The sequence below is a fragment of the Brachyhypopomus gauderio genome, unplaced genomic scaffold (genome assembly GCF_052324685.1).
Source record: "Brachyhypopomus gauderio isolate BG-103 unplaced genomic scaffold, BGAUD_0.2 sc64, whole genome shotgun sequence".
NCBI classification, from domain to species: Eukaryota; Metazoa; Chordata; class Actinopteri; order Gymnotiformes; family Hypopomidae; genus Brachyhypopomus; species Brachyhypopomus gauderio.
The window spans coordinates 2,075,070-2,095,069 of record NW_027506885.1 but is presented as its reverse complement, the minus strand read 5'-3'; the positions used below and the strand labels follow the sequence as shown (position 1 = coordinate 2,095,069).

The 20,000-nt window shown below is 49.4% G+C and overlaps 1 protein-coding gene across 1 annotated transcript in view; it reads right to left on the bottom strand.

Moving 5' to 3' along the window:
• Positions 1–126: 126 nt before the first annotated feature.
• Positions 127–20,000, bottom strand: part of LOC143490210 (uncharacterized) — a 34,428-nt gene continuing 14,554 nt past the window's right edge. Inside the window, 30 exon segments of the mRNA XM_076988816.1 lie at positions 127–406; positions 600–779; positions 1,202–1,410; positions 1,588–1,839; positions 1,990–2,176; positions 3,235–3,470; positions 3,577–3,676; positions 3,987–4,141; positions 4,599–4,742; positions 5,098–5,217; positions 5,580–5,680; positions 5,763–5,833; positions 6,061–6,230; positions 6,648–6,869; positions 7,185–7,359; positions 7,628–7,833; positions 8,155–8,306; positions 8,409–8,524; positions 8,641–8,754; positions 8,873–9,027; positions 9,473–9,646; positions 9,734–9,777; positions 10,648–10,781; positions 17,393–17,459; positions 17,556–17,665; positions 17,809–17,985; positions 18,308–18,462; positions 19,399–19,533; positions 19,624–19,766; positions 19,870–20,000. The exon segment at positions 19,870–20,000 is cut by the window's right edge and continues 11 nt beyond it. Of these exon segments, the coding sequence (XP_076844931.1) occupies positions 362–406; positions 600–779; positions 1,202–1,410; positions 1,588–1,839; positions 1,990–2,176; positions 3,235–3,470; positions 3,577–3,676; positions 3,987–4,141; positions 4,599–4,742; positions 5,098–5,217; positions 5,580–5,680; positions 5,763–5,833; positions 6,061–6,230; positions 6,648–6,869; positions 7,185–7,359; positions 7,628–7,833; positions 8,155–8,306; positions 8,409–8,524; positions 8,641–8,754; positions 8,873–9,027; positions 9,473–9,646; positions 9,734–9,777; positions 10,648–10,781; positions 17,393–17,459; positions 17,556–17,665; positions 17,809–17,985; positions 18,308–18,462; positions 19,399–19,533; positions 19,624–19,766; positions 19,870–20,000 (4,380 nt within the window). The 3' untranslated portion in view covers positions 127–361.

Sequence of the window (20,000 nt, the reverse complement as noted above, 5' to 3'; positions counted from 1 at the left end):
GTGTGGCTGGGTTTGTTCTGTGAAGGTGAGGACACGGAGACAACACCCTCTTTGGGGACCGTGTTTTAATTGAGCTTTTGGTATTTCCAGTGCATTTCAAGATAAAAGTATGTACAATAAGTATTTAATACTTCAGATATAACTACAGCTTTATGACAAATAATTGTTGGAGTAATTAACTTACAAAAACACTGAGATTTCAACCCCAGCACAAAAGCTTCAGCAGTTTTCCATTCTGATTCCTTCTCATTCTCCAGTTGGGACATTTCCAGTATCGATAATTAGTTTTGAATTAATTTTTAATTACTAAAACTATAATGTGTGATGGCATTTTCTGTACAGAACACACTCTCCACAGTCCTCAGGTGTCCGATTCTCCTGAAAAGTTTGGGTTGTTGAAAGCAGGCTGAAAAAGACCAGCAGAAAGCAGTTAGGACACAGTAGCTACAGAGCCGTGTTTCTATTCTTTAACTCCTATTTTATCAATATTTGTGTGCAGAACAATATGTGGCTTCCAAGCTCACACCCTAAGGAGTGTGTAGAGAACAATGGAGCCAGTGCTGCACCCCCCCTGCTGGAGTGAGTGCGGAGACACCCACCACACTGACGTGCTCCTTCGTGTCTCTGCTGGGGAGGCTGACACTGCCAAGTTTCACCCCCTTCACCACGAACATGTAGTACAGGACCCCCAGAAGGATGGCCACGGCGAGTATGGACCCGATGACGGCTCCCGCGATCATGCCTGAGTGGGCTGTAGAGTCACAGGTGTGAGTGTGAGTCTAACAGCAGCGCAGTGGGACGTTTAACGCTTTAATAATAGTACAAATAAAATTCTGGCATCTGGTGGCTGCAAATGAATAATAATTTTTCAAACAACTCACCGTCTATAATGGAGGGAGACTTTGTGGTGTTTCCGCCTCCGTGACTCTCTGGCATAAAGAAAGAACAACAGGAAGTGAACGGCAGATACAGTGGACGCTATTGGCCAGAACACGTGCAGCACAAATGTGGGAGGAGCGTTTGCTGTAGTTGTGGGTCCCTGTTGCGTTATGACTACAGTGAAGATGGCTGTGGTCACGTGGCTGTACCGCCCCCCCCGTCCTTTATTACGGCTTCCATCAGCCACAATAAAAGCTTCAAAAACACTTATTGGATTAAGAGAGCAGGTCTAGGATCAGTTTGTGATGTTGAGATGCGAGACTCGGCCCTGCTGGGTGTGGTGGGGCCACTGACCCTGGAACAGTCTGCACACGAAGCCTCTCTTCTGAAGACAGTTGTTGTCATTCCACGTGCCGTCCGGGTACATCTCCACGCAGTCCTCGCGGCCCATGTCGTGAGCGGCGCCGTTGGGCTCACCCGGGGCCCAGTTGGTGAACCTTAGGGCGGTCATGTCTGTCCAGGCCCAGCCGTCTGAAACCCGGGAAACCGTCAGCGTTGGTGTGAGAGCCAATGAGCTGACGCGTACACTGGCATCTGGCTGTAAAACCACTGTGACAAACTTGTATAAAGTCATGTGATTGGTGGAGCCCTGGTTAAGCCCCCTGTGGGGAGGTGTGTGTGTGTGTGTGTGTGTGTGTGTGTACGTACAGGAGGCATCTCTGGTCAGGCCCAGCCACACGTTGTGGTACTTGGTGTAGTTGATGTTGCGTATGAACTCCACCTCTGCGCGGCTGTGTACGGACGCCAGGTGACCTCCGCGGATCAGCTGACAGCGGTACTGCGCCTCGTGCCAGGAGAAACCCTCCTTACCGTTGTACACCAGGTAGCAGTGACTGCCGTATGGCCACCAGCCGGGCAGGCACTGGCCGTCACCCGGCCGTGGCGTTGGAGGAGGCTTCTCTGGGGGCAGGAGAGAGCGTCATGGTGGGCTGACTGCTGCCATACGAGGACCTCGTTCAGATAGTGTGTGTTGCTGACTAACATTCTCCTAACGTTCTCCTAATGTTCTACTCTGGAAGGTTGGAGGTGTTGGGCCACCGGCCTGCCTACCAAAGGTGATCTTGCAGAGGTACGGCTTCTTGGAGCTGCAGTCCGTATCATTCCATGTGCCCTGGATGAAGTGTGATCGGCCGTGCATGCTGACGCAGCCCTCTCCCTTGTGATTGGTGGGTTCCCCCGGGCCCCAGTGCGTGTAGAACACCGGCCAGCCGTCCGACCACTTATAGGCGCCGTCGTCCTACAACAGGAAACGTCTGTTCAGTGGCAGGAAGTGTTTACCATAACAGCATATGTCAGAATGTCACTTAGCCATAACGTTATACAACTATGAGAATCACACATCCCAAAATAACTCAATGGAGCAACACCACGCTCAGCTTGGACGGTCTTATTTTAGACACAACAATCCTGCACGTTTCCTTTGTTTCAGTTCTCTTTCCTTTTGTTTGCTGATGACATTGTGATCTGTAGTGAGAGTAGGGAGCAGGTGGAGGTGAGCTTGGAAAGATGGAGATATGCTTTGGAGAGCAGGGGAATGAAAGTGAGCAGGAGTAAAACAGAGTACATGTGTGTGAATGAGAGGGCAGACGGTGGACAGGTCCAGTTACAAGGAGTTGATTTGGTGAAGGTTGATGAGTTTACCTACTTAGGGTCGAGAGTACAGAGTAATGGAGGAAGTGAAAGAGAGGTAAAGAAGAGAGTGCAGGCAGGGTGGTGTGGATGGCATAAAGTGTCTGGGGTGATCTGTGATAGGAGGGTGTCTGCTAGAATGAAAGGAAAGATCTATAGAACCGTAGTGAGACCTGCTATGTTGTATGGACTGGAGACAGTGGCACTGACAAAGAGACAGGTGAGGGAGATGGAGGTGTCTGAGATGAAGATGTTGAGATTCTCATTTGGAGTGACGAGGAAGGATAGGATCAGAAATGAGTTTATTAGAGGATCAGCACATGTAGTATGTTTTGTAGATAAAGTTAGAGAAGCGAGATTGAGATGGTTTGGACATGTACAGAGGAGGGAGGAGAGGTACATTGGTAGGAGGGTCTTGAGGATGGAACTTCCAGGCAAGAGGAGGAGAGGTAGACCTAAGAGGAGGTTTATGGATGCAGTGGTAGAGGATATGAGAGTGGCTGGTGTGTCAGTGGAGGACACTCAGGACAGGGCCAGATGGAGGAGTTTGATCCTCTGTGGCGACCCCTAAACAGGAATTGCCGAAAGAAGAAGAAGAAGAAGAAGAATCCTGCACGTTTCCTTAATTAGTCAAATGTGGGAGGCCAGCAGGGGGCACTAGCGCACCGTGCGGCGAAGGCCGATCCAGGCTTCCGTCCTGGCCTGCTGCACGGCCCCGGAGATGAAGGCCTGCTCGTAGCTCATGTCCACACTGGCCAGGTCGGCTCCCTCCTTCACGCAGGCATCACGCGCCTCCTCCCACGTCCTGACCTCCGACACCAGCTTGTAGCAGTTCTGGAACCAGGTGACGTAGTCGTGGGGGCAGGGGCTGCTGGTGGGGGGTGGAGGCGGAACACTGCTGCCTGGAGAGGTGGAGATGAGGTGAGGTCAAACACTGGGGCAGAGGACGGAGAGCCACCCGGAACACGCCAGTCATGTCACACGGGGGGGTGTAAACGCTGAACTCACTCTTTTTGGTGTAGCACACCCAGCCCCTCCTCTCCCCACAGTTCTCGTCATTCCAGTGACCCGTCACTAGGTGGTTATGCATCATGCTCACACAGTGCTCCTAACGAAGAGGTCGTAGGTCAAAGGTCAACTTATATAGCACCTATTGGTATACAAATATTTCTACAGTCACTTTTTGTTTACTATTTTTTAATGCACTCCGACAATGAGTTCTATTTTCTATTTTAAGAGTTTTAGTGTCTCGTGTGAAATCAGCTGCAGTTTTAATGGTTAAGAGCAGAAATGTTTCATCTCTTCAATACAGCATTAAAATGTTTTATTGAGTTGGAGGTGACTCTGAAGTCCTTCTTGGCCTGTGGAAGGTTAACAGGTGTGTGTGTGTGTGTGTGTGTGTGTGTGTGTGTGTCCACCTGGCCATCGTTGTTGTTGGGCTCCTTCTCCGCCCAGTAGGTGAAGCGTACCGGACTGGTTCCGTCACTCCATGCGAACTTGCCCTCGTGGAGCCGGTCCGACAGACCGATCCACACGTGATGGGCGATGTCCCGCACATAACTGGCCACGAAGTCTGGGGAGGGCAGGAGAGAGGGATGAGAGGAAGAGGAGGGAGGAGAGAGGGATGAGAGGAAGAGGAGGGAGGAGAGGGATGAGAGGAAGAGGAGGGAGGAGAGGAGGAGAGGGATGAGAGGAAGAGGAGGAGAGGGATGAGAGGAAGAGGAGGGATGAGAGGAAGAGGAGGGAGGGATGAAAGGAAGAGGAGGGCAGGAGAGAGGGATGAGAGAAAGAGGAGGGCAGGAGAGGGATGAGAGAAAGAGGAGGGAGTAGAGAGGGATGAGAGGAAGAGGAGGGAGGAGAGGGATGAGAGGAAGAGGAGGGAGGAGAGAGGGGTTCATTCTGGAAATCAGAAATTATCTGCTCTGGCAGTGAGGACTGCTAAATGGAAGGGCCTCTAGGCGGCCTGTGGGCAGGGCCTGTGGGGCAGGGCCTGTGGGCGGGGCCTGGCATTCTGCCCTCTGCACACTTGCCATTGTCGTTGATGTCGTCGATGACGGCGAGGTGCCCCCCCTTCTGCCTGCACCAGTCACGGGCGTATGTCCAGTTGGCGTGCGGCTCTTGGTGGCCGACCCTCCCGTGGAACAGGTAACACTTGTTGTTGAACTTCAACCAGCCTGTAGGGGGAGACGTGAGGCGAACAGCAATATATGCACTTCAGCTTTTTTTTTCAGGACTTTTATTTTGCATTTTAGAGTTCTGCGACCCTTTATAAGTGTAAGTTAGTGGGTAGGGCAGGTCTCCAGTGTTTAGTATTAGGGCATTACCTTCCAACATTTAAGCTTGTCCCTACTTAACACGTCATAAACTCCCATCAGTCATTTACAAAATGTAGATGAATGCAAATATTCATATCTACACCACAGACTTGTGAACAAGCTCTCTGTCCAGTGCTTTGAAAGTCCTATAATAAGCCTATAATGCAGATAGAGGTGAAGAGGTGGAGTGCTGGTGGAGTTGTGGTGTGGTTACCCTTGGGGCAGTTCCCCTCCCATGGGGGTGTAGGAGGTGGAGGTGTGTGGTGGTCTCCTGGTAGTTTCTTACACACGTAGCCTGCGTTGGCCCTTCCACAGTTGGCATCATTCCAGGAGCCTAAAGGAGACCACACACACCTAATGAACGTCACTGCCTCAATACATAAATACTCTCTGTTCTAAAGGGGACCACACACACCTAATGAACGTCACTGCCTCAATACATAAATACTCTCTGTTCTAAAGGAGACCACACACACCTAATGAACGTCACTGCCTCAATACATAAATACTCTCTGTTCTAAAGGAGACCACACACACCTAATGAACGTCACTGCCTGAATACATAAATACTCTCTGTTCTAAAGGGGACCACACACACCTAATGAACGTCACTGCCTGAATACATAAATACTCTCTGTTCTGGCACTATACTGCTGCAGCTAATGCAGGCTACACTACCACCTAGGGTCACTGTACCTGGGTATCTCTTCATCTGCACACACTGTTCCTCCCCGCCTGCGTTATTGGGCTCTCCCGGAGCCCAGTGTACATATGTCACAGGGGAAAAGTCCATCCACCTGCATGGGGGGACACAACTTGTAATACAGGACGTTTGTCTACAGGACGTTTGCACTGTTTGGGGAATGACGAGGTACGCACGTGTACTCCCCCCCCGCCACGCCCACCTGCCGCAAACCAATCCAGGCGTCCGCCACCATTCCAGTGCCCACCTGTGTCAGAATAACACACACACACACACACACACACACACACACACACACGTGCGTCAGCACTCACGTGCTTCTAGTGTCAGAATAAAATAAGTAACAAATTGAACTTCACACAAGAAAAAATTCGACAAAAACTACAGATCAGATAAATAAATAAAACACAGGCTGAAAATAAACATCTCAAAAAATGTGTAACCACTGCTCTGTGATGTAGCCGGGACCGTTACCATGGAGAGCACGTAAGTCTGCTCGTCCTGGTCCAGGATGGAGACGAGCAGGGCTTTCTCCTCGTAGCACCTGACCGCAGCCATGTAGAAGTCCACCATGTCCGTGTCGTTGTAGTAATAGCAGATATCCTTATTCTTCCTCCAGCCGGGGTTGGGTCCACAGTCAGGGGCTGAGAGAGAACACAACTCTGAATCTGAAGTGCACGCGCTGCAATACTGGGGGGAGCCACTAGAGGTCAGCAAATATGGGACTAACATTGAAGAGAAACATTTTGTGAACATGATTTTATCTGCTGGGAAAGATCAATCACCATTAAATACCAGAGCAACAGTAAATTGAATCAAAGAATTTTTTTGGTTTGGCGTGAGCAGCTGCACAGGTGAGCTCAGGTGTGTACCTGGCACAGGTGAGCTCAGGTGTGTACCTGGCACAGGTGAGCTCAGGAGTGTACCTGGCACAGGTGAGCTCAGGCATGTACCTGGCACAGGTGAGCTCAGGCATGTACCTGGCACAGGTGAGCTCAGGAGTGTACCTGGCACAGGTGAGCTCAGGAGTGTACCTGGCACAGGTGAGCTCAGGTGTGTACCTGGCACAGGTGAGGGGGGCACTGGAGGCTCCAGGGGCGTTTTGCCCTTGGCAATCATGCACACCCAGTCCTGATGGGCATCGCAGTTGATGTCGTTCCAGAAGGATGAGCCGTTGTTCGTGGTTACCATCTCCACGCAGTTCTCCCGCCCGCCGTGGTTGTTGGGTTCCCCGTGACCCCAGTTGGTGTGGGCAACAGGAGAACCATCACTCCACATGTAACCTGAAACACAGACCATGCTGTTTACTGTGGGAGCTGCAGTCCAGCAGTGCGATGTTAAAAAGACAAAGACCTGCTGTGTTTTAATATCAACCAGTCCTGGACAATTAAACTGCTGAAACTGTCATGGGGCTGCATGACCAACCCTAGATGACGGTGCACAGCGAGCTGCTGAAACTGTCATGGGGCTGCATGACCAACCCTAGATGACGGTGCACAGCGAGGACGATACTCTCCTGTTCACATAGCCGTCAATCTTGCAAGTACCTTCCTCAGCTCCGTTCACATGAGGTGAGGCGCCCCCTGGTGGTGACGTACCTCCTTCCACGGGGTTCTCACTCAGGCCAATCCACAGTGTCCTGCCCTTGGTGTATTCGGCCATGAAGATCTCCTCATCGGCGCTGTGGATGCTGACCAGGTCTGCCCCGCGTGCACGGCAGTCCTCCAATGACGCCATCCAGCTCTTCTTGTCCACGTAGTCCACTGTGAAGAGCTAACGTGTGAGAGACACACACAATTCAGTTTGTTAAATGCTATTTCTCTGCAAGCTGTTTCAAACCTGATGCACATCCTTTGAGAATATCTTTGCTAAATAATGGACAAACACATGATTCAAGCACTTCTTGTGACTGTGGTGTGCTTTGTGAGAACAAGAAATCTGAACAGTTATGCATCATATGTAAAGCTTTTTTTTTACTTTAAGGCAGGATTAGTATCGCGATAACAATCAGTAAACAGTGTATTGCACAGCTGTCCCTCACCCTGTAGCACTGCCTGTAGTGGGACTTTGCAGTCCAGCCTGGTGCACATCCTACAGAAGGGGGCGGGGTTGGTGCACGTGTGGGCGGGGAGATGCCGTCTCTAGGCAACTCGCAGACGAAGGGGTGAGACTCCTCGCACTGTCTGTTCGCCCAGAAACCAGCAACTGGCTTGGTTGTCATGGTGACACAAGGGCCTGCATGGTTGTCTGGTAAAGGACAAAGAAACCTTATAACAAAAATAGCGAAAAAGTTTCAAACCCCATGTGAGTATTTTTTACACGTAATGTTATATGATAGCCAAGATTCTGATTTCTCTGTATAATAACACATGCTGAGATTACCACTGGATTAATGGAGTTGATGTGTAATCTGAGATTACCACTGGATTAATGGAGTTGATGTGTAATCTGAGATTACCACTGGATTAATGGAGTGTGTAATCTGAGATTACCACTGGATTAATGGAGTTGATGTGTAATCTGAGATTACCACTGGATTAATGGAGTTGATGTGTAATCTGAGGTTACCAGGCTGGTTGCGGTCCCAGTGGGAGTACAGCAGCAGCTGTCCGCTGTCCCAGAAGTAATCCACACCCCCCGTCTCCCCCTTCGCCCTCAGCCCAATCCACCAGTGGCCCGAAAACCTGCCCAAGGTCGCGGTGAAGTGCGCCTGCTCGTACCTGTCAGGGGTCAGGAGAGGTTGAGGAGGTCAGGAGATGTCAGAGTGTTATTCATGATCACGCACAGAGTTGCACGAACACATGTCACTTACAAACACTTACAAATCCAGAATATGGAGGAGGGAGCTATCTTTGGCCTCGCAGAACGCCTTTGCCTCAGTGCGGGTCTTAGCTGTCTCCTCATACCAGTAACAAGAGTACTCAAAAGCATCCCAGCCCTACACACACACACACAGGCAGGTCCAGGTCTAGCAGATCATGAGCGCATGTAGTCAGTGGAGTGAAGCCCAAACGGGTGGGGTGGAGGATTGAGGAGTGTGGTGCACACACCCACCTGTGGGCACCCATAGACTGTGGGCTTGATAGAGGGTAGAGGGTAGTGACCTTTGGCCATTTTACATATGTAGGTGTTCAGCTCAGTACAGGAGACGTCGTTCCATCGGCCTGTCTGTTGACCAAACCAGCCACAGTGACTGAACCCCTCTCTCCCCTCTTCCATTCACTCATTTATTTATTCAATTAATTATTTATTCATTTATTCATATATTCATGGTCATTCTCCCTACCTGCTGGTACATCTCCACACAGTCCTCATTGAAGCCCAGGTGATTGTTGGGTTCTCCAGGGGCCCAGTAGGTGAACTTGGCCTCGTGGTTGTCCGACCAGGTGTAGTAGCCAGATACGATCAGGTCATTCAGCCCCGTCCAGACGTCACTGTCGGCTGGGGCAGCAGGAGGGGGAGTGTTAGGGACCAATCACATTGAACGTGCTTGTTCATTATTCAGCATATATGTCATGTTCCAAACACTCCAGGGCCTGAATCCTCTAGTTTGGTCCAGAGCTCCAGGCGTTGTGGAGTTGCTGAAAACACACAAGTTTGCTCAGCCCAAAAGTGGAGCATATCTCTTACTCACTGAACAGACACCTGTCTGTAATCCCATAAAGTAAAGAGGTGCTTCATTCCAGCCCAGAGTTCAGTTCCCACCCTCCCACCAATCTAACACATCTGAGTCAATTAACTAATTTCTTTTCTCTTTTGTTTTTGTTTGTTTACCTAATTAGAGGTAACTCTGTTTGTTTGTTTGTTTACCTAAGTAGAGGTAACTCTGTTTGTTTGTTTGTTGGTTTGTTTACCTAACTAGAGGTAACTCTGTTTGTTTGTTTACCTAAGTAGAGGTAACTCTCCAGCCAGCTCTGCTCAGTCAGGGACATGATGGACACAAGCTCCGCCCCCAGTCGCCTGCAGGACGCCCGGGCCTCGTGCCACGTCCTCTTCTGATCGAAGGGCTTGTAGCAGAACTCTCCGAACTCGTGCCAGTCGTTCCCGGGACACCTCAGCTCTGTGTGGGACGGGACACAGACGTGCTGGCTCAGTGGGCCCAGCCGGACAGCAGGAATGGCGTGAGAGAGAACTCAAATTGTCGTACCTCCGTCAGCGAACTCATAAGACACGTAATAAGCTCCATTGTACCTGGAAACAGAAGGAGCGTGTAAGAAAGTACGACCTGACCACGGAGGGGTTTCCCTACAGATGAGGCCAGGACGGCTAGAACACCAGAGCAGCCGTGGGTGGCCTCTAGAGAGAGTGGCCTCTAAATTGAGTGGCCTGTAGACTCGGTGGCCTCTAGATTGGGTGGCCTCTAGAGTGAATGGTCTCTAGAGTGGGTGGCCTCTAGAGTGAATGGTCTGTAGAGTGAATGGTCTGTAGAGTGAATGGTCTGTAGAGTGAATAGCCTCTAGAGCAGGGGTCACCAACGTGGTGCCTGCGAGGACGTCACGAGTTGCCCACGGGCTTGTTTTGAAAATAGCTCACTATAGTGTCATGCACCAAAGCGCTGCATCGTTTATGTTTTTGCTACTATTATAGATTGTCCGCGGTTGCTAGTGGTCTTCCCGCTTAGCAATTGGCCATCGCATACGCACCCCCCTTCCCCCCCGGTCAACAACTTTCTTTCGATTGATGTGTATCAATCTGGTAGCCCTCCGCAATAATTGGTTTCCAATAAGTAGTTCCCAGTTTCAAAAAGGTTGGTGACCCCTGCTTTAGAGTGAATGGTCTCTAGAGTGAGTGGCCTCTAGAGTGAGTGGCCTCTAGAGTGAATGGTCTCTAGAGTGAGTGGCCTCTAGAGTGAATGGCCTCTAGAGTGAGTGGCCTCTAGAGTGATTGGCCTCTAGAGTCGATGGCCTCTAGAGTCGGTGGTCTCTAGAGCAGCACTGCTACGCTGTCAAGAAAAAGCACTAACATCGCATACGCTAAACCAAAACAAAATCTGATTGGCAATGAATAATCTGACATGGTGGGGGAATCCTGATAGGTGGTGAGAGGTAGACGGGGCCGTACTGTCTGCTGGTGATGGAGTTCCTGGTGGAGCTGCTGTAGAAGCTCTGTCCTGGGGCTTTGAGCACCGTGCAGTCACCGCCGTTCTCGTTCAGGATCACCCCCGCGTGAATGGCGGCCGCGCAGATGTTGGAGTCCTGCAGCAAACGCGGGACACACCCCCATGTTAGGACTCCAACAACTCCAGGTTACACAGGTCTAGTCCCACAGACAGTCCCATAAGTGTATGAATTAGGGATGTACGATATGGCGAAAAAGATTGTATTGTTATTATATTGCTACATGTTGCAATTACAATGTGTTCTGCGATATACTAAAATCAGCCCTTCATGTTAAGACTAAAGCCATGTATTATTTTTTACGAATTACAATTGTTTGTGTAAACACTGTTATTCATCAGTACACCCGGAGATAAGCCTAACAGCAGACCGTGTCTGCATGTTAAAGGTCATGTAATTCCAGGAGCATCATGGAGAAAAGAGGCGGACACAAACGCTGAGAAGGGTGAGGTTTAACGAAGGGTCATATAAACAGCTCAGGGTCAAACCTGTCAAAAGTTATTCACTATAATTAAACCAAACAACGGGCACAAACAACAGGGCTGTGACACAGAACAATGATCAGCCCTGTTACATCCCGGTCTAGGCTACGGGGTATAACAGCAACAAAGACGAACTCAGGGAAATATGCGGAAGTGAATGGGGTTGTATTTACATATGTGCATTTATTTTACATAGTGGAGGGTTGATTTCTCAGGACAGTGCTCAAAATAACAAACAATAATCCAACAACCAACAAAAACCCAAAACTGCAAATAAAAGAGCGTCGTGTTCCCTACTCACCCAAACCACACTCAAATATTATTTACAATAATTACAATTACAAGACGTGGGCTTTATACAGCTATATATAAGTAACCAACAACAAGAACTGAATGGGGCAAAACCAGAATCAATATTGACAAACCAGATCAAATTGGTGAACAGAATTCGAAGACACAGAACACCAACAATATCGCAATAGTGCTTGCTCTCTATTCTCCCCCTGCATGGTCTTTATCCGACGCTGGGGGCACACGTCATGTCTTGTCCACCAATCACCTGGGGAATCCGGAGGTAAAGGCGTGGCGAAAGTGTTAGGGACGAGAGGGTGCGGCGGCATCCCCAGGATGAGAGCGGAGCAGCAGGAAAACACAACAAGGCACGCAGGGCCGAAACAAGCCCAGACTACACAGTAACTAGGGTTTAAACACAAGTATTGCTAAGGAAAAGAATGTGCAACATGGTGGCTTGGTGGTTAGCATGTTTGCCTGTCAATGCTGGGGTCTTGGGTTCAAGTCATGGATGGATGGATGATTAGGTAGGTAGGTAGGTAGGTAGGTAGGTAGGTAGGTAGGTAGGTAGGTAGGTAGGTAGGTAGGTAGGTAGGTAGGTAGGTAGGTAGGTAGGTAGGTAGGTAGGTAGGTAGGTAGGTAGGTAGGTAGGTAGGTAGGTAGGTAGGTAGGTAGGTAGGTAGGTAGGTAGGTAGGTAGGTAGGTAGGTAGGTAGGTAGGTAGGTAGGTAGGTAGGTAGGTAGGTAGGTAGGTAGGTAGGTAGGTAGGTAGGTAGGTAGGTAGGTAGGTAGGTAGGTAGGTAGGTAGGTAGGTAGGTAGGTAGGTAGGTAGGTAGGTAGGTAGGTAGGTAGGTAGGTAGGTAGGTAGGTAGGTAGGTAGGTAGGTAGGTAGGTAGGTAGGTAGGTAGGTAGGTAGGTAGGTAGGTAGGTAGGTAGGTAGGTAGGTAGGTAGGTAGGTAGGTAGGTAGGTAGGTAGGTAGGTAGGTAGGTAGGTAGGTAGGTAGGTAGGTAGGTAGGTAGGTAGGTAGGTAGGTAGGTAGGTAGGTAGGTAGGTAGGTAGGTAGGTAGGTAGGTAGGTAGGTAGGTAGGTAGGTAGGTAGGTAGGTAGGTAGGTAGGTAGGTAGGTAGGTAGGTAGGTAGGTAGGTAGGTAGGTAGGTAGGTAGGTAGGTAGGTAGGTAGGTAGGTAGGTAGGTAGGTAGGTAGGTAGGTAGGTAGGTAGGTAGGTAGGTAGGTAGGTAGGTAGGTAGGTAGGTAGGTAGGTAGGTAGGTAGGTAGGTAGGTAGGTAGGTAGGTAGGTAGGTAGGTAGGTAGGTAGGTAGGTAGGTAGGTAGGTAGGTAGGTAGGTAGGTAGGTAGGTAGGTAGGTAGGTAGGTAGGTAGGTAGGTAGGTAGGTAGGTAGGTAGGTAGGTAGGTAGGTAGGTAGGTAGGTAGGTAGGTAGGTAGGTAGGTAGGTAGGTAGGTAGGTAGGTAGGTAGGTAGGTAGGTAGGTAGGTAGGTAGGTAGGTAGGTAGGTAGGTAGGTAGGTAGGTAGGTAGGTAGGTAGGTAGGTAGGTAGGTAGGTAGGTAGGTAGGTAGGTAGGTAGGTAGGTAGGTAGGTAGGTAGGTAGGTAGGTAGGTAGGTAGGTAGGTAGGTAGGTAGGTAGGTAGGTAGGTAGGTAGGTAGGTAGGTAGGTAGGTAGGTAGGTAGGTAGGTAGGTAGGTAGGTAGGTAGGTAGGTAGGTAGGTAGGTAGGTAGGTAGGTAGGTAGGTAGGTAGGTAGGTAGGTAGGTAGGTAGGTAGGTAGGTAGGTAGGTAGGTAGGTAGGTAGGTAGGTAGGTAGGTAGGTAGGTAGGTAGGTAGGTAGGTAGGTAGGTAGGTAGGTAGGTAGGTAGGTAGGTAGGTAGGTAGGTAGGTAGGTAGGTAGGTAGGTAGGTAGGTAGGTAGGTAGGTAGGTAGGTAGGTAGGTAGGTAGGTAGGTAGGTAGGTAGGTAGGTAGGTAGGTAGGTAGGTAGGTAGGTAGGTAGGTAGGTAGGTAGGTAGGTAGGTAGGTAGGTAGGTAGGTAGGTAGGTAGGTAGGTAGGTAGGTAGGTAGGTAGGTAGGTAGGTAGGTAGGTAGGTAGGTAGGTAGGTAGGTAGGTAGGTAGGTAGGTAGGTAGGTAGGTAGGTAGGTAGGTAGGTAGGTAGGTAGGTAGGTAGGTAGGTAGGTAGGTAGGTAGGTAGGTAGGTAGGTAGGTAGGTAGGTAGGTAGGTAGGTAGGTAGGTAGGTAGGTAGGTAGGTAGGTAGGTAGGTAGGTAGGTAGGTAGGTAGGTAGGTAGGTAGGTAGGTAGGTAGGTAGGTAGGTAGGTAGGTAGGTAGGTAGGTAGGTAGGTAGGTAGGTAGGTAGGTAGGTAGGTAGGTAGGTAGGTAGGTAGGTAGGTAGGTAGGTAGGTAGGTAGGTAGGTAGGTAGGTAGGTAGGTAGGTAGGTAGGTAGGTAGGTAGGTAGGTAGGTAGGTAGGTAGGTAGGTAGGTAGGTAGGTAGGTAGGTAGGTAGGTAGGTAGGTAGGTAGGTAGGTAGGTAGGTAGGTAGGTAGGTAGGTAGGTAGGTAGGTAGGTAGGTAGGTAGGTAGGTAGGTAGGTAGGTAGGTAGGTAGGTAGGTAGGTAGGTAGGTAGGTAGGTAGGTAGGTAGGTAGGTAGGTAGGTAGGTAGGTAGGTAGGTAGGTAGGTAGGTAGGTAGGTAGGTAGGTAGGTAGGTAGGTAGGTAGGTAGGTAGGTAGGTAGGTAGGTAGGTAGGTAGGTAGGTAGGTAGGTAGGTAGGTAGGTAGGTAGGTAGGTAGGTAGGTAGGTAGGTAGGTAGGTAGGTAGGTAGGTAGGTAGGTAGGTAGGTAGGTAGGTAGGTAGGTAGGTAGGTAGGTAGGTAGGTAGGTAGGTAGGTAGGTAGGTAGGTAGGTAGGTAGGTAGGTAGGTAGGTAGGTAGGTAGGTAGGTAGGTAGGTAGGTAGGTAGGTAGGTAGGTAGGTAGGTAGGTAGGTAGGTAGGTAGGTAGGTAGGTAGGTAGGTAGGTAGGTAGGTAGGTAGGTAGGTAGGTAGGTAGGTAGGTAGGTAGGTAGGTAGGTAGGTAGGTAGGTAGGTAGGTAGGTAGGTAGGTAGGTAGGTAGGTAGGTAGGTAGGTAGGTAGGTAGGTAGGTAGGTAGGTAGGTAGGTAGGTAGGTAGGTAGGTAGGTAGGTAGGTAGGTAGGTAGGTAGGTAGGTAGGTAGGTAGGTAGGTAGGTAGGTAGGTAGGTAGGTAGGTAGGTAGGTAGGTAGGTAGGTAGGTAGGTAGGTAGGTAGGTAGGTAGGTAGGTAGGTAGGTAGGTAGGTAGGTAGGTAGGTAGGTAGGTAGGTAGGTAGGTAGGTAGGTAGGTAGGTAGGTAGGTAGGTAGGTAGGTAGGTAGGTAGGTAGGTAGGTAGGTAGGTAGGTAGGTAGGTAGGTAGGTAGGTAGGTAGGTAGGTAGGTAGGTAGGTAGGTAGGTAGGTAGGTAGGTAGGTAGGTAGGTAGGTAGGTAGGTAGGTAGGTAGGTAGGTAGGTAGGTAGGTAGGTAGGTAGGTAGGTAGGTAGGTAGGTAGGTAGGTAGGTAGGTAGGTAGGTAGGTAGGTAGGTAGGTAGGTAGGTAGGTAGGTAGGTAGGTAGGTAGGTAGGTAGGTAGGTAGGTAGGTAGGTAGGTAGGTAGGTAGGTAGGTAGGTAGGTAGGTAGGTAGGTAGGTAGGTAGGTAGGTAGGTAGGTAGGTAGGTAGGTAGGTAGGTAGGTAGGTAGGTAGGTAGGTAGGTAGGTAGGTAGGTAGGTAGGTAGGTAGGTAGGTAGGTAGGTAGGTAGGTAGGTAGGTAGGTAGGTAGGTAGGTAGGTAGGTAGGTAGGTAGGTAGGTAGGTAGGTAGGTAGGTAGGTAGGTAGGTAGGTAGGTAGGTAGGTAGGTAGGTAGGTAGGTAGGTAGGTAGGTAGGTAGGTAGGTAGGTAGGTAGGTAGGTAGGTAGGTAGGTAGGTAGGTAGGTAGGTAGGTAGGTAGGTAGGTAGGTAGGTAGGTAGGTAGGTAGGTAGGTAGGTAGGTAGGTAGGTAGGTAGGTAGGTAGGTAGGTAGGTAGGTAGGTAGGTAGGTAGGTAGGTAGGTAGGTAGGTAGGTAGGTAGGTAGGTAGGTAGGTAGGTAGGTAGGTAGGTAGGTAGGTAGGTAGGTAGGTAGGTAGGTAGGTAGGTAGGTAGGTAGGTAGGTAGGTAGGTAGGTAGGTAGGTAGGTAGGTAGGTAGGTAGGTAGGTAGGTAGGTAGGTAGGTAGGTAGGTAGGTAGGTAGGTAGGTAGGTAGGTAGGTAGGTAGGTAGGTAGGTAGGTAGGTAGGTAGGTAGGTAGGTAGGTAGGTAGGTAGGTAGGTAGGTAGGTAGGTAGGTAGGTAGGTAGGTAGGTAGGTAGGTAGGTAGGTAGGTAGGTAGGTAGGTAGGTAGGTAGGTAGGTAGGTAGGTAGGTAGGTAGGTAGGTAGGTAGGTAGGTAGGTAGGTAGGTAGGTAGGTAGGTAGGTAGGTAGGTAGGTAGGTAGGTAGGTAGGTAGGTAGGTAGGTAGGTAGGTAGGTAGGTAGGTAGGTAGGTAGGTAGGTAGGTAGGTAGGTAGGTAGGTAGGTAGGTAGGTAGGTAGGTAGGTAGGTAGGTAGGTAGGTAGGTAGGTAGGTAGGTAGGTAGGTAGGTAGGTAGGTAGGTAGGTAGGTAGGTAGGTAGGTAGGTAGGTAGGTAGGTAGGTAGGTAGGTAGGTAGGTAGGTAGGTAGGTAGGTAGGTAGGTAGGTAGGTAGGTAGGTAGGTAGGTAGGTAGGTAGGTAGGTAGGTAGGTAGGTAGGTAGGTAGGTAGGTAGGTAGGTAGGTAGGTAGGTAGGTAGGTAGGTAGGTAGGTAGGTAGGTAGGTAGGTAGGTAGGTAGGTAGGTAGGTAGGTAGGTAGGTAGGTAGGTAGGTAGGTAGGTAGGTAGGTAGGTAGGTAGGTAGGTAGGTAGGTAGGTAGGTAGGTAGGTAGGTAGGTAGGTAGGTAGGTAGGTAGGTAGGTAGGTAGGTAGGTAGGTAGGTAGGTAGGTAGGTAGGTAGGTAGGTAGGTAGGTAGGTAGGTAGGTAGGTAGGTAGGTAGGTAGGTAGGTAGGTAGGTAGGTAGGTAGGTAGGTAGGTAGGTAGGTAGGTAGGTAGGTAGGTAGGTAGGTAGGTAGGTAGGTAGGTAGGTAGGTAGGTAGGTAGGTAGGTAGGTAGGTAGGTAGGTAGGTAGGTAGGTAGGTAGGTAGGTAGGTAGGTAGGTAGGTAGGTAGGTAGGTAGGTAGGTAGGTAGGTAGGTAGGTAGGTAGGTAGGTAGGTAGGTAGGTAGGTAGGTAGGTAGGTAGGTAGGTAGGTAGGTAGGTAGGTAGGTAGGTAGGTAGGTAGGTAGGTAGGTAGGTAGGTAGGTAGGTAGGTAGGTAGGTAGGTAGGTAGGTAGGTAGGTAGGTAGGTAGGTAGGTAGGTAGGTAGGTAGGTAGGTAGGTAGGTAGGTAGGTAGGTAGGTAGGTAGGTAGGTAGGTAGGTAGGTAGGTAGGTAGGTAGGTAGGTAGGTAGGTAGGTAGGTAGGTAGGTAGGTAGGTAGGTAGGTAGGTAGGTAGGTAGGTAGGTAGGTAGGTAGGTAGGTAGGTAGGTAGGTAGGTAGGTAGGTAGGTAGGTAGGTAGGTAGGTAGGTAGGTAGGTAGGTAGGTAGGTAGGTAGGTAGGTAGGTAGGTAGGTAGGTAGGTAGGTAGGTAGGTAGGTAGGTAGGTAGGTAGGTAGGTAGGTAGGTAGGTAGGTAGGTAGGTAGGTAGGTAGGTAGGTAAACTAACTAACTAACTAACTACATGGGCAGCCCCTGTCAAAGGTTCTGATGGGTAATGGTGTCCAGCACGAAGGCTGTGACTGGCTGGCGTAAGTCTGTGGGCTGTATGATGGGAAGGGTACTCACCCCCCGGTATGTCATGGTCCCGTACACATTGTAAGGTGCAGAGGCACAACCAGCAGGACAGTGGACCCTGAAGAAACAGGACACAAGTCATAGATCACATCACTGAGATGAACTGTCAAACCGACTGTAAGAGGAGTTCAAGAACAACGTAATAAATACATACGTCATTTTATCCACAGAGTGGTCCAAATAGGGAGTTGTACTACACAATATGGAATCTGTACACACACACACACACAGATCAGTAATTCTGAGTGGAGCTGAGGTGGATGGACGTGAGGTGTGTGTGTGAGGGTGTGTGTGTAGATGTGAGGTGTGCATGTGTGAGAGGGTGTATGTGAGGATGTGTGTGTGGATGTGAGGTGTGTGTAGATGTGAGAGGTGTGTGTGTAGATGTGAGGTGTGTTTGAGGGTGTGTGAGTGTGTGTGTGTGAGGGTTGTCTCCTACAATCAGGGGTGCAACCCAGCAACTCAAAGCGTAGGCCAGCCTGGTTGTTCCACTCCAGCGGAAGGACGCGGACAAATCGCACAGTCATGGGTGTACCCAGGAGCTGTGTGTTAGGAACACTTCTGTCTGACGAGCCTGGGAACTCCTCCACCTTCACACGCACGCACGCACACACACACACACACACACACACACGCACGCACACACACACACAGGGACATATAAAGACTCCAAAGACACACAGAGGCAACACACACATATGAATGTACACATGTATACACATGTATACCAGACACACACACACACATATAAATGGACAATATGCACAATATGCCCATACACAATAATAAAATAAACATAAGATGTTTTAGATGTATTCATGTCCTATTATCCCTTAATTGTAAGTTTATCACTGGTTCTATTAAGATGCAGGGTACCAACAGTTGGTGGTTTCCGTGGTGATGTACCTTCCCCTCAGCAGTGTAGTCTGTCCATGAGACTCCGTCTGTACTGGTCTGGACCTTAAACTTAGTCACCCAGTGATCTGCAGTGGGGCAGCCCTGGATCACCACTCCAGTGATTTTCTTGGGCTGAGGCAGACTCACCTGGATCCAGGAATTAGCTAGCGCCCAAAAGTCAGGACACAGGAAGAGATCACCAAGATGACTCACGACACAGGAAGAGATCACCAACATAAGTCATGACACAGGAAGAGATCCCCAACATGAGTCATGACCAGGGATGTCAGTAACGTGTTACTTAGTAACGCGTTACTCTAATCTTACCACTTTTTTCAGTAATGAACAGAGCCGGAGTGGCTAATCGGGAGGTTCGGGAGGATTCCCGATGGGCCGGCTCATGTCAATCTCTAGTTTGGGCCAATTGGGAGGGAAAAATAATTTTCGACCGGATTTGGGCATGAAACTCCCGGGCTGAAAAAGTGTCCCACTCCGGCCCTGGTAATGAGTAACGAGTAATGAGTTACACTCTTGCGTCTGACCGTAGCGCTCGACTCCGCACGCTGCACGCAAACTTGTGAGAGCGCGAGCGTGTTTTACACATCATTCTCCGTAAAGATATGTGTTAGTGTAAAGAAATACCCCTCAAAAACGAATTTTAATGTTGCATTGTGTTCCAGGTTTGAAAAGTGCTGGAATTTTGGCTAACGTACTTAAAAATAGCTTTCTCACTGAATAGTTCGCTTGTATTACTACGTTTACAAATACATTTACAAATAATACCGCGCAGCAACACAAACGTAATTTCAGGAGATATATTATCTCAGGAGTTACATTGTTACTGTAAAAAATGCACTTCCAATAAAGTGAGTATTGGAAAAACTCATTTTGCTGCTGAATGTAACTACTAAAGTAACTTGTAATCTAACGTAGTTACTTTTAAAATCAAGTAATATGTAACGTAACTAAGTTACTTTTTAAAGGAGTAATCAGTAATCAGTAATCGGATTACTTTTTCAAGGTAAGTAAGCCATCACTGGTCATGACACAGGAAGAGATCACCAACAGGGCGGGGCATCTTTATGGGCGGGGCAGCTAACCTGGGCTGGAAGGCATCCAGCAGGCCTCCCCGTTCAGACGCGCTTTAGTGGCGTCTTTCCCGCTTTGTGCGGAGGACGCAGAGATCATGGAGTCTGTGATGTTCCTGTCCTCTAATCCCAGACCTCTCACACAGACTACAATAACACACACACATCTGGTTAGAACTGTGCCCATTTCTAACCAATGGCCCAACATTTGATGAGTGGTGACCACGGCGGACCCACCGTCCTGTTCACAGCTGTACACCACCTCCAGGTACTTGGAGACCGTAGGACAAGGGTCGTTTTCCTCACGCGCATAAAGGAAACAGAACTCGCGGTTATCGCAGAACTTCCTGGTTTTCTCCAGAGTCCCTGGAACTGTGCACGTGGCTGAAAAAGACACCCAGGGTACTGTTAATATAAAGCTTTATCTGCACCAGTCAACCAATCAGATTTAAGCATTTTAAACTGAAAATTTCAGGTAGTCATTAGTTACCCATGGAGCCACCCTCATAGGGGCAAATCTTGTCACTGCGGCGACCGAAGAATGCTGACTGGATGTTGATGACACTGTTTCTGGGACAGTGGAGCACCAGGGTGAACTCCTGACACGTGTACAC